Source organism: Pelecanus crispus, chromosome 1, assembly GCF_030463565.1.
Source record: "Pelecanus crispus isolate bPelCri1 chromosome 1, bPelCri1.pri, whole genome shotgun sequence".
Taxonomy (NCBI): domain Eukaryota; kingdom Metazoa; phylum Chordata; class Aves; order Pelecaniformes; family Pelecanidae; genus Pelecanus; species Pelecanus crispus.
In genome coordinates this window covers 158,597,542-158,610,227 of record NC_134643.1, presented here as the reverse complement: position 1 = coordinate 158,610,227, position 12,686 = coordinate 158,597,542, and the positions used below count along the sequence as shown (strand labels likewise).

At 43.8% G+C, this 12,686-nt stretch overlaps 1 protein-coding gene across 1 annotated transcript in view; it reads left to right on the top strand.

Moving 5' to 3' along the window:
* Positions 1–12,686, top strand: part of TMEM255B (transmembrane protein 255B) — a 79,377-nt gene that overhangs the window by 54,799 nt on the left and 11,892 nt on the right. Inside the window, exons 5-6 of the mRNA XM_075710477.1 lie at positions 6,096–6,176; positions 10,097–10,182. Coding sequence (XP_075566592.1) covers positions 6,096–6,176; positions 10,097–10,182 — 167 coding nt within the window. The remainder of the gene's footprint in view (positions 1–6,095; positions 6,177–10,096; positions 10,183–12,686) is intronic.

Here is a 12,686-nt window from a genome sequence, read left to right as displayed (position 1 = left end):
CTTTGTAATGTCTGTGTGGTGCCTTATTCATATAAACACCTTAGTAGACAGACAGACCACAACACCTCTATAGCATGAAAATCTAATTCAAACAGAAGCTTTTACCAATGCAACCTTTCGGCATCCCCAGTGTACCTCTACTTAAAAGCTGCATGCTTTAGGTGTTGAGGTCTGTAGGTGTCTGGATAAAAACAATGATGTGTAATCTTTGTTATTTTTATACACTCGATCACCACTCATGTATTTTGATTTGGGGTCACCAGACTAATTGCACATACAAATGCATTTAGAAGAACAGACTGAATGCAGAAAGCTGGCTTTACTAGCGCAGCAGGCTTGCTTTTCAAAATCAGGTGCATGAAGGAAAGTACTCGTTTGCCATGATTGTGCATGCAAATGTATTAACTGTATTCACAGTGGTCTCTTCTATGTCACAGCTCTGACCTTTTTGCTGCATAGCAATATGAAGCGATAATAGCGGGTATGGATTAATCAATCACCTCTCTCCTCAGGGAACAGGCTGCTTCCAGTCACAAGCACACTTGTGCTGAAAGACCAAACCAATAAAAGGACCGATTCCTTTATTAAGAGGAAGGAACTGTAAAGGGTAGGAAAACTGTGTGAGCCGAGAGATCAGGGCCAAGGTGAGGGTCTTGTACTTGATGGAGGCAGATTAGACAGCTCTCTCACTGCCTTTGACAAGATACAGACTTGTCTGAGGCAAGGATTAGCATTCAGGGCCAGACAGCCTCCCGGTGTGATGTGGTGGTGTCACTCATCAGCAGCCTGTGGTAAGGGCATGCATGCCCAGAAGGTAAGGTCAGGGAGCATCTGTCCCCAGGTGCTAAGGTATATTTGCTAAATTCACAGCCTGTGGTACTTTGAGAGAACTTTTTAGTGTGCTCATATCCTGAGGTAGGCTCCGACCCTCTTCACAAAACAGAGTTGCTGAGGCTGGGTGGCAGATTGTCTAATCAAAGGCCCCCTGCTCAGAGCAGTGCCAACTAAAGCAGGTTGCTCAGAACTGTGTCCAGTTGAGCTTTGGGTATCTCCAAGGATGGAGACTCCACAACCACTCTGGGAAACCTGTTCCAGTGTTTAATCACCCATAGAATAAAAAAAGTTTCTTCTCATGTTTGAACAGAATTTCTTGTATTTCAGTTTGTGCCTATTGCCTCTTGTCCTTTTCCTCAGCACTACTGAGAAGAGTCTGGCTCCATCTACTTTCCCCATCAGGTATTGATATGCATTGATAAGGTACACCTGAGCCTTCTCTTCACTAGGCTGAGCAGTCCCAGTTCTCTCAGCTTCTCTTATGACAGATGCTCTCATCTGTTAATTATCTTCATGGTCCTTTTCTGCACTCACTCTAGTGTGTCCATGTCTGTCTCATACTGGGGAGCCCAGCACTGGACCAGCACTCCAAATATGTCTCACCAGTGCTGAGTAGAGGAAGACTCACCTCCCTGGACTTGCTGGTGATGCCCTTCCTAATGCAGACAAGGATACTGCTGGTCTTTTTTGTCACAAGGGTGCATTGCTGGCTCATGTTTAACCTGCTGCCCACCAAGACCCTCAAGTCCTCTGTAAAGCTGCTTTCCAGCCAGTCAGCCCCCAGCCTTTTCTGGTGCATGGGATTATTCCTCCCCAGGTACAGGATTTGGCATTTCTCTGTGCTGAACTTCTTGAGGTTTCTGTGGGCCATTTCTCCAGCCCGGGCCCCTCTGAACAATAGCACAATCCTTTGGTGCTTCAGCCACTCCTCCCAGTTTTGTATCATCTACAAGCTTGCAGAGGGTGCACTCTACCCATCACCCAGTTCAGTAATTATGGTGTTACACAATATTGTCCCCAGTATTGACCCCTGGGCTAGACCACTATTGAGTGGCCTCCAGCTGGACTTCATGTCACTGATCACAACACCATGACCCCAGCAGTTCTGCCAGCTTTCAGTGCATCAGTCCACCTCACTGTCCATTTATTTAGCCTGTACTTCATCAGCTTGTCTGTGAGAATATTGTGAGAGACTGCCAAAGGCCTTACTGAAGCAAAGATAAACAACATCCAGAAGCATACGAGTGAGAAGCTCCACTCATCAGCCAAGCCAGTCGCATCCTTTGTAGAAGGCTAACAGGTTGGTCAGACATGATTCTGTTGACTAATCCCAATCACCTTCCTGTCCTTGAGATGTTTGGAAATAGTTTCCAAGATTATTTGCTCCATCACTTTCCCACCAGTGTGTAGTTCCCTGGATTCTCTTTCTTGCCATTCTTGAAGATAGGAGTGACATTTGCTTTCTTCAAGTCCTCAGAAATCTTCCCTGAACACCATGACCTTTTAAAGATAACTGAGAGTGGCTTTGCACTGACAACATTGAGCCTCCTCAGTACTCATCGGTGCATCCCATCAAGTCCCATGGACCTGTGTATCTCCAGTCTGTTTAAACATTCCCTAACCTGATCCTCCTCCGGCAAGGGTAAGTCTTTCTTGCCCCAGATTTTCCCACTGGTCTCCATTGAAGACCAAGGCAAAGAAGGCATTGAGTACTTTGGCCTTTACTACGTGTTTTGTCACCAGCTCGCCTGCCTCATTCAGTAGCGTGCCCATATTCTTCCTAATCTATCTTTTGCTGCTAATATACCCATAGAAACCCTTCTTGTTCCTCTTTGTAGCCCTCGCTGAACTGAACTCCAGGTGGGCTTTGGCTTTCCTAACCCCATCCCTGCATGATCGTATAATTTCTCTATTTTCCTCCCTGGTGACTTGCCCTGATTGCACTTCGTGTACTCTTCCTTTTTATGTCTGAGTTGTATCAGGAACTCCTTGTTCATCCATGCAGGCCTCCTGTTGCCTTTGCTTGATTTCCTGCTTGTCGGAATGAACTGTTTTTAAGCTTGGAGGAAGTGATCCTTGAATATCAACCAGCTCTCCTGGACCACAGTGCTTTCCAGGGCTGTATCCCATGGGATTCTTCCAAGCAGATCCCTGAATAGGCCAAAGTCTCCTTTCCTGAAGTCCAGGCTTGGAATCCTGCTTTTTTCCCTGCTCTCTCCTCTCCAGATCCTGAACTCCGTCATCTCACTATCAGGGGCAAGGATGCCCCTGACCTTCACATCCCTGACCAATCCTTCCTTGTTTGTAAGTATGAGGTCCAGTGGAGCTCCTCTCCTTGTCAGCTCCTTAATCACCCATGTCAGGAAGTTGTTGTTAATGCACTCCAGAACCCTCCTGGATTACTTACGCCCTGCTGTGTTGTTCCTCCAGCAGATGCATCGTGCCTCCCCCAGATATTGGGGTAAAGCGCTTTAATACTTTGAAGTAGTAAAGTACTCCATGAGCACCCGGGCCTGTGAGTGCGAGACTTCTTCCAGTTGTCTGAAGAAGCCTCATCTACTTTTTCCTGATCAGGCAGTCTATAGCAGACACCCACCACACCATTGCCCATCTTGGTCTGGCCTCTAATACTGACATAGAAGCTCTCAGCTGGCTCCTCATCTGTCCCTAGGCAGAGCTCCATGCATTCTTGCTGCTTTCATAAAAAGCAACTCCCCTTTCCGCCATCCCACATGTCCTTCCTAAAAAGCCTGTATCCATCCATGGCAGCGCTCCAGTCCTGTGAGCTATCTTACCACATCTCTGTGATCCCAGTGACATCATTGCCCTGTGACTGCACACAAACCTCAAACTGTTAGTTCTCCATGTTGTGTGTGTCAGTGTACGGATGCTTCAAAGACTGTTCAGCTTCCCAGAAAAGGGAGGAGAGCTTTCCTTGTGCTGTCCTATGGGTGCTTCCTTATTCATGTGCATACACTTGAAGTGGGCCCCATTTAGTCCTGTTACGTTGATTATGAGATTTCTCTTGTCCACATCACCCTGTTCACTTCACTTGTCCCATCGGTCCACTACTTCCTCACTTGATTGTTGGTCCTCATCTTCCTCCCCTGTTGCTCCTAGTTTAAAGCTCTTGTCACCAGTTGACTAGACTGTAGGCAAAAATGCTTTTGCCCTGATTAGTCATTTGGATCCCATCTCTTCCAAGAAGTCCTTGAAGTGAAAGATGCTCTCATGGTCATAAAAGCCAAATTCCTGTTACTGACACCAAATGTGCAGCCAGTTGTTGATCTCGTGGATCCATCCAGCCCTCCTCAAGCTATTTCTCTTCACCAGCAGGATTGAGAACAACACTTGAGCTCCATGCCCTTGACCATCACCTCCTTCCAGGATCTTCCAGGATCAAACTGAAACTTGTTGTGAATATGATGGACAGCAGTTTTTCATGGATTTACTCCTCATGGTAGAAAAAGCCATTTCTACTGCTCACTCTCCTTCTCTCTCATTTCATCACCATGCAACAGATGAAATCAGGGTTGGAGTATGATACCCTATGAAAGAAGGGCAGCAAGCACATCCTGATCCTATTCTTGCTGTGCTAGCAGAGAAACTACAATCCTGTTAGTCCTCCCAACCAGATCTGTCCCTGGAAGTAATGGCTAAAGTTTGGTGCTTTCCCAGGCCTATGGAAGAATGTTGTCCTAGTTCAAGACATGGCATGCTGTTTGTGTGGTATTTGCTTTTCCTCTAGAGAAAAAGAGTTGCTGAAGCATTTTTTTCTTACACTTGTGCGGTAAAAATAAATATTTTTGGATGCAGGAAACTAACCTTTCCCTAACCCTTGGAAGTGGGTGTCCAAACTTCCTTGGGTTTGCCAGGGTAATCAGAAAGGCAAACAAGCTGATGGATGAGCTTTATTCATTGAGCTGTCTGCATTCCTGCCTAGCTCTGCATTTTTACTGATAATGTATTTGGGTCAGCAGATTTATACAGTTCACACTTCATTATAAGCATAGAATACTTAGACGTGATCTTAATAGTGCAGATCTTTCTGCAATTTCTGGGTTATTCCTGGATGGGTCATAGAGCTTTAAAATGCAGTGAAAGTTAATCAGCACAGGTTTCTGCTAACAGCTTGCGTAGTTCTTTCCTTGTAAGTTAGCATGCAAAGAGGGGATGGCACATAGTGGATTTTGTTCTCCTCTCTTGGAAGCGGTCTGACTGACATACTGGAAAGCACCTGAGTGCTTTTGAAGGCACGGATCATGACCTAGGACTGGATAAGTGACAGAAGGTTGAAAAAGACTTTTTTTGCCAGCATAAGTCATTCCCACACTTTTATTTGGGATAGACATCTGATCACAGAGGACTCTTCCATCATCAAATCCTCCCTAGGCAAATATGGCCTAGTCCTGAAATTGGCTGAGGTGTGCACCCTCTAGCCTTAAAGTGGCCATTCGCCAAGTTCAGAAACACATATTTTCCATCTGGCCATTGTGTTCATTGTGTTCTTCCTTTATATCAGCTTGTGGGAACTGTTACAAGCAAGATATGAAATATGAGCAGTGAATACATCTTTCGCAATAAGCTTAAATGGAAAATAAGGGGGGAAAAGTGCAAATTACTTCCCCTTTATGCCTTCATTTCTTCATTATTCATTGTTTTGCTTTTGGGGTTTGAAGTCTGTACTAAGAGGAATGCTTAAAGTATTAGCTATTTTACTTTGTTTTCACTATGGATATTGTTGAAATCCTTTAAAAAGAAAGTCCCTTATCTTGAACACAAATAGCAAAGTAATTCTTTCTGCTATTTTACTTTGTTTTCACTATGGATATTGTTGAAATCCTTTAAAAAGAAAGTCCCTTATCTTGAACACAAATAGCAAAGTAATTCTTTCTGCTAGGTAAGAAACTGTACCATCAAAAAGAGTGACTGGACCATTCTCATGGACCAGTACTATTTGACATCAGGGAAGGAAGTGGTTAAATGCCAGGGATGATGTCTTCTTAAAAGAGGTGGCTGGTACAGAGAAAAATAAGTGATACTCATGTAGCTTAGTGGCAGAGCGAGGAAGGAAAATGTAACCCTGAGGAGAGCCGTTCTGGAAAGAAAGCCGACACGGGGGGGTGTGAGCTGCTTACCCGAGTATCTGCATTGGCTTCAGCTCCACAGAGCTGTAAGCATCTGGCATGGGGACATGGGACATGGTGCCTTCACACTTCCTCCAGACTGAGTACTTTTTTTGGCTATTTTTCTCTTTGCAGGAACCCAGACCTTTGTATAACAAAAGGTGCCAGTTTTATTCAAGTGGTGTAGGATTCCTATATGATGCCTACCAGACAGAGGTAAACAAACCCACCTCATCCCATGCTTGTTTCTGCTGTGCTTTGAGGGGCTTGGGAGGAGGGAGGCAGGTGTTTGAGAGCATGTCTGTGCATGTAGGTCATGGGTTGACAGAAACCCTACTGTTTTTTCTCTCACAAGTGACTCCCCGCTTGTCCAAACCTCTGATGATTGCAAATCATTACAACCAGTGAGGTTTTGAGTTGTCATCAGTGTTTCTATCCAGTACATTACTCTGGGACTGGAAAGATTCCTAGTCCATCTATACTGTATAATAGCTGTCTGGAATGTCTTTGTCACATTGGCATCTTTCTCTAAGGAGGTTTGTGTAGACTTCAAGTGGAATAGGAAATATCTAAATTAATCCATTTGCATTGTCCAGAAGACTTAAAATCTTATTTATCCAGCACAGGCCAAGAATGTCAGTGGTTTGAATGCAGCTTTTTTATTATCTCAATGACATTAACATGGTCGGAAAAGTGCCCATACCCAAATGGCTAGCCTCCTGAGAAGTCCAGATTTAGTTTCTTTTCCTATTTTTCATTTTATTATTGTGGTAAATTGGTGAGAGTGAAAAGGAAATCAAGCAGAGCGGGATTGAAAACAGCTAAACAGTGGTATAACTTACAAGAAGCCAGATGTCCTTCATCACCATTCCTCCCATGGCTAAGAAAAAGTGTATGGGAGTGTTACCGTTAATAACTGTAGACAGCTTAGCAAAGTATATTACCAGGTTAAGCAGCTAATCCTGCTTAAATCTTGCTGCTAGGGCACCCTGTTATTGATTCCAGAAAATGTATGACAAAAATATTTCATTGACCTCCTTGCCTAAAGACCTACCCAGACAAACTTACGATCTGTGACAACACCCTTTCCTATAAGTTTTAATCCATCTTCTTCTAAAGTGTGCATGCACACTCAGACACAGACATGGCCTGAAAAATGCTTCTCATTCCTGCAATAAGCGTGTAGCTGGTGTCACACTGACCACAACTCCCTGCAGGTTACCCCAGCCTTGGGCTTCTGGCCAGACAGGTTTCCCCAGCTCTGCAGATTCTGGGAATGTCTAAAGTTGGGCCACCCAGAGCTCCTTGCTCTATTCTGGCAAAACCCCTCTATCTTTTAAAACTGTAGTTAGTTTGGAATAACATTCTTGTCTGGTTGTCCACTGATCTAGAGTCAGCATGTGCTAATTCAGAGTTAATGATCCCTGGCATTTGAATTTGGCTTTTGTTTTTGCAAAGTTAGCCAGCTAGTGAGCAGGGGACATGCTCTGCATGCCAGGCGAACACCTAACGAGGAAGGCAGATTGTTTACTGAGTGCAGATTTCTTTTTGATTACCACCTCTAGCCTGTGAGTGGTCTCCAGCTCATGTAGCTTGCCTGTTTCAGTTCTTCTCTTTGCTCAAAGCAGAAAGAATTTGATTTTCTTGCAATTACCATGAGGTGAGAACATCTCCTCAATTGGTGCTGAGGGGATAGACAGGCACAAACAGCGAGAACATGAAAAAGCTAAATGTCTGGTCACTGAAATGAAATAGTAAGTCATGACATGCAGAATACCCACAAATGGCCTGCTTCCACCACCCTTGCTCACACCACACAGTAATTTGTTTTATTCAGTAATTTTGGTTTACTCACTGTTCTCCTAAAAAGGAGTGTCTTGCTCTTTGCATGTTTTAAAAATGCAGTGATAAAAATAGACAACTACAGTAACTCCCTTGGCCAATAATATAATATGTCTTGTAGCCTAGAAGCAGCTAAAAACATGTTTAAGATCTTACCAGTCTCCCTCTTTTGTACTTCTGGCCATCTACAGTAGAAAGGGGCAAACTGGCCTTATTGATGCTTGGGGAGGGGAAAACTACTTTTATTTCCTATCATCCGAAGTGGTCGCCAAAGCCATGCATCAGAACAAACCACCTTTTTAGCAGCCCACTCCATCTTACAAAGCCCTTCGATCCCAATCATGCCTGTGTAATGGGAAAAGGGTATTTTAACTATGCAGGTCCTAGGCCATTTTGACAGCGTACAGGGGATCAAAACCAAAATCTTAAGTTCCATTCAGTGCAAAAGCACTAGGGCATCCCAAATAAATGGCTGTGGTAGTGGATGCATTGGCACAGTCTGCTCCAGGATCATTTTTCAAACTGCTTTGAGAAGTAGTCGGGTGTGGCGTTTCAGCCACTTCTGAGCTGGATCTTGATTAAGCTGACGCAGTCGTTGACAGTAGCCGGCTCCTCTTCTGCAGCTCAGGTTGAGGACAGCTTCAGCTGAATGTGACTTCAGGCCAACAAAGCCCTTATGTCAAATTCCAGTAAGTTCAGACACAACAGAACAAGGCTGATGAAACAAAGTCTTATTCTTGTGACAAGTGGGATGTATTGGTATCAAGCTGTGAGCTCCATTTCCAGATTGCAGCCTAGACTGAGACTGTCCTTTTATAACCAAACTTCCATTTTGGGTTAGAAGAGCTGATTTGTATGAGACCCTAACCACAGGTACAGCCTTGTCCTGGCCAGCAAAGCAATCCAAAGGCATAATTTTAACTTCCATTTAAGTTTAGCTTTATCACCCAAATTCCACTGCTGAAGCAAATCCTGCTAAGGACAAGTGTGGCAAGTCTGAGACCCGCTACAAGATGAACTTTCTCTGATGCTGAGTGTGTGTGTTTAAGGCTTTCACTTTTGCTGGGAACAAACACGTGAGGAGTACAGACTCATCAACAGTGGCAGTTTTCACACTAAAAAGGATGCACAGATGCTGAAGAGCTGACAAACATCTGGTTTAACATCTCCTGTGGAGACTGTCCCACAGACCAATGCATTCATGGCTAAGCAGAACTGTCCGACAGAAGCTTTTCAAAAGCAGGCATGTAGTCCAAAGCATGCTCCTTCTACTTTTTCATTATGAGGAGTTTTCCATTCAATAATGCATTTTATTTGCATTTGATGAACAAAATACTTCTCAGTGGTTACGCTACATTTTTTTATCAAAATAAAAACTTTAGAAAGAATTTTCTGACCTGCTGGCTTTTAAAACCTGACAGTTCTCCAGGATTTCAAAGTCAATAAGCTAAAAATCTCAGGAAAAAAAAGCCTTACATCATATAAAATATTTCAATTGGTCTGTAGTGCCAAATAGAAGTGATTAATGCTTACCACACTTAAGGAGTCATTAAAATGATTTCTTGTCTGGATGGAGAGTGGCTTATGTGTGCCTACCTTTATTGTTCTAACATCTGTCCATCCCTGCAATTGCTGCTCACACAAATAAACCTTTTCAGTTTTCTATTCAAGAGCCTGCAGTAAATGGTACTTACTTGCTGGAGTGCTTGGATCTTTTCTGAGCAGTTTTGTGTGTGGGTTTGGAGATCATCTTCTTGTTGTTCCTAATTATTTCCTTCTTCAGAAGGGTGTTACTGAAAGGAGAGAGCTCCCATTCATTGGAAGCTGTTCAGACAAATTGACTTCTTTGTCCATTTCCCCACTGTAATAGAGTGGTATTCTTATCCACTTCAGTGGCTTGCTGTGGTGTATCTCTCAGGACCCATGGTCCCTGCATCACAGCCGTAGGGATCTGCATCTCGCAGCTGCAGACTCTGGGTCTCAGCAAACTAGCACCAGGCAGTGCAGCAAAGTGCTTGAAAACTCTGGCAGCCCTGGCTGCGGGTCGGTGCTGGGGGCTCTGGGCTCCATAGTGCAAATGCCCCGAGACTCAGGGGCTGATGTCCCAAATGAAACTCCTGGGAGCTCAGGGATGTCCTTCTGCCCTGCAGTCGTGGATTTTTGAATCTCAGGATCTTTCTGCACAATAGGTAATAAAACCTGATGCTGCAGTAGCTGCTTCTTTGTGGTCATTAGGATGATTCACACAACACTGAAACACTGAGAATAAAAGTCAGTCTCTTCTTTTTTGGCAGGTGACATGTTATACCTTAAGCAGCAAGTGCCAGCTGAAAGTAAAGAGTAACACGTGCTATTGCTGTGACCTGTACAACTGTGAGAAGTAAGTACCTGTGTGCAGTCAATGGCCTCTGAGAAATCCTTGGTTGTTTGTCCCTCCTCTTAAATGATGGGGAGGGGTGCCCTTAGGCATGGAAAAGCAACACAAGGGGCTTGTACGCTGAGCAATCCACTTCCTCTGCAATTGAAGTCCTGATGCTAGCAGAGAAGAGCTCAGGGGTTGCATATTAGTGTTGGCGTTATTTCAGTTTCTTTTTCTTTAAATATGTCCATAAGCTCTTTGCTGTTTGATCAAAATCGACCACTCAAGTCATAGCCCTGCCAAGATTTACTGTTGATCTTGCAATGCAATTTTCCTATTAGATTTAGTGAATCCTTTTTTTTTTCTACCAAACTGGGGGAAATAAAATGAATAGGAACATAGGTGTCCATGAGCAAAGATCATGTTATAGGCATATGCAGAGCTCTTTTGTTAGCAACAGCCTCGGTAGGCATGGGATTTTGCTAAATTGTTATAGGATAGGTACAGAGGATCTTCTGAGCATTTTCTTAAGCTGTCCATTTGACTTCATCATTACCAAAGCATGAGATGTCAGAAGATAAGAGAGGAAATGTCTGGATATGCTTACGAAGATCAGCTGAAGGTTAGCACAGGGTTGCCATGCAGTGACTTAACAGGAGTAAAAAAGGTGGTTAGGAAAACTACATCACAGCAAAATCCAAGAGTTTATAATGTGGAAGACAGATGAAATGAACTCACACAACTGACTGGTCACCTGGCACATAGAGATTTCAACTGCAAGTAGCATCATATCTTGCCACATACAAGAAACTGGGGAGAATTTCCCAAAGCAGATCTTTTGCCTGACTCACCCTCTGCACACCTCAGTATCATCTTACCATGAACTGTCATGCAACCTCTGCAACCCTCTACAGTTTACCCACAGTCACTCTTCTTTCTTTCCCTCTCTGTATTTCTCATCTTTCTTCCTTCCTATGTCTCCTGTTTTATTTTGGTTTTGCTTCCTTTTCACATGCTAGCAGCCCTGAATAACCCCAGTCCTCTGTAAGCCTTGGCTAGCATGCTACCAGACATGAACATTTTAGGTGTAGGGGAATGAGGCTAGCACTATGAGGCTTCTACACAAGGCTTCTGCATAAAGGAGTAGCTTTTGCCCAGATCCTGACTCAACTAGAGAAGCAAAACAAAATTTGGGACTAGAGGGAAGTTATCTATTCATACGTATTTCTCATGCACACAAGAGACACGAAGTGAGTGCAGGTCTATGGAATGGATTAAAATCCTCTTTGAATGTTAGAGTCTTTTGTTTGTGTAAGAAGTGTTAAATCTGGCCATGATGGAGGTATACAAAACAAATGACATGGGAAAGGTAGAGTATGCACAACTTTGGTACTTTTTCTATGATAGACAAATGATGGAACATCATAGTTACAATGCAGTATGGTTATGCTGAGAATGCTTTCTTCCATGGTACACAACTAACTACTGCATGTTAACACTGACTCATAGAATCATAGAATTACAGAATCATAGAATTGTTCAGGTTGGAAAAGACCTTTAAGATCATCCGGTCCAACCATCAACCCAACACTACCAAGTCCACCACTAAACCAATTAAGGGTAGAGTAATAATTAATTTCATGTTTCCTGGCTTGGTGGCTGGATTATTTTTTAATGAAAGTAAAACTAGAATAGAATCATTAAGGTTGGAAAGGACCTCTAAGATCATCAGTCCAACCGTCAACCCAACGCCACAATGCCTACTAAACCATGTCCCAAAGTTCCACATCTACAATCGACCAGCCCACCCCAATACAGAAAAGAACAGGGGTCTTAAAGGGGTGAAAGTATTCAGTTATCAAATAAAGTGACTGCAACTCTGTTGCTTAAAGCATATGGTAACAACAAGGAGAGATCGGGAATACTCCCCCTCCAGTGCTTAAGACATTGGGTTTGTCTGAAACACCTGGAACCGATTGCTGCTGTGACAGTATTCACTGATGTAATTAAACACATGTGTTCTGCTATTGTCAGCAGCCCACAGTGGACAGCAAGATCTTATGGCACTGGCATGGACAAATCTATAGTAAAGAAGCAGTCTTGCTTCTCTACAGACTTGACAATTCCAGTTCATAGGGCGGCCAGAGAGAAGTAGGAGGAGACACAGTCACACAAAGTGACTCGGTGTCAGCCATGCAATAGACTGGCACGCAGACGGGATCGCAAGTCAGATTTCCTCAGCCTCATGGCAGCTGAAGCTATAGGTTTATTTAGTTAAGCAACTTCTGGGTTCATGATAGGACTCAACAGTAGTGGATCTGCAATGCCAGAACCATGCCCCACAATAAATGATTGACCATTTCCAGGAATTACTGTGCTTGGCTTGGTTCTTCCCAGAAATGTGGGTTTCTCCATGCTGCTACCTTCCTCTGCAGAGCTTTCCCTAACCACCATCTCCACTGCTGCCCCATGTGCTGGGGGTGGAGGAACAGAAGAGTGAGTACAAACTGCTCACTTCTGTTTTC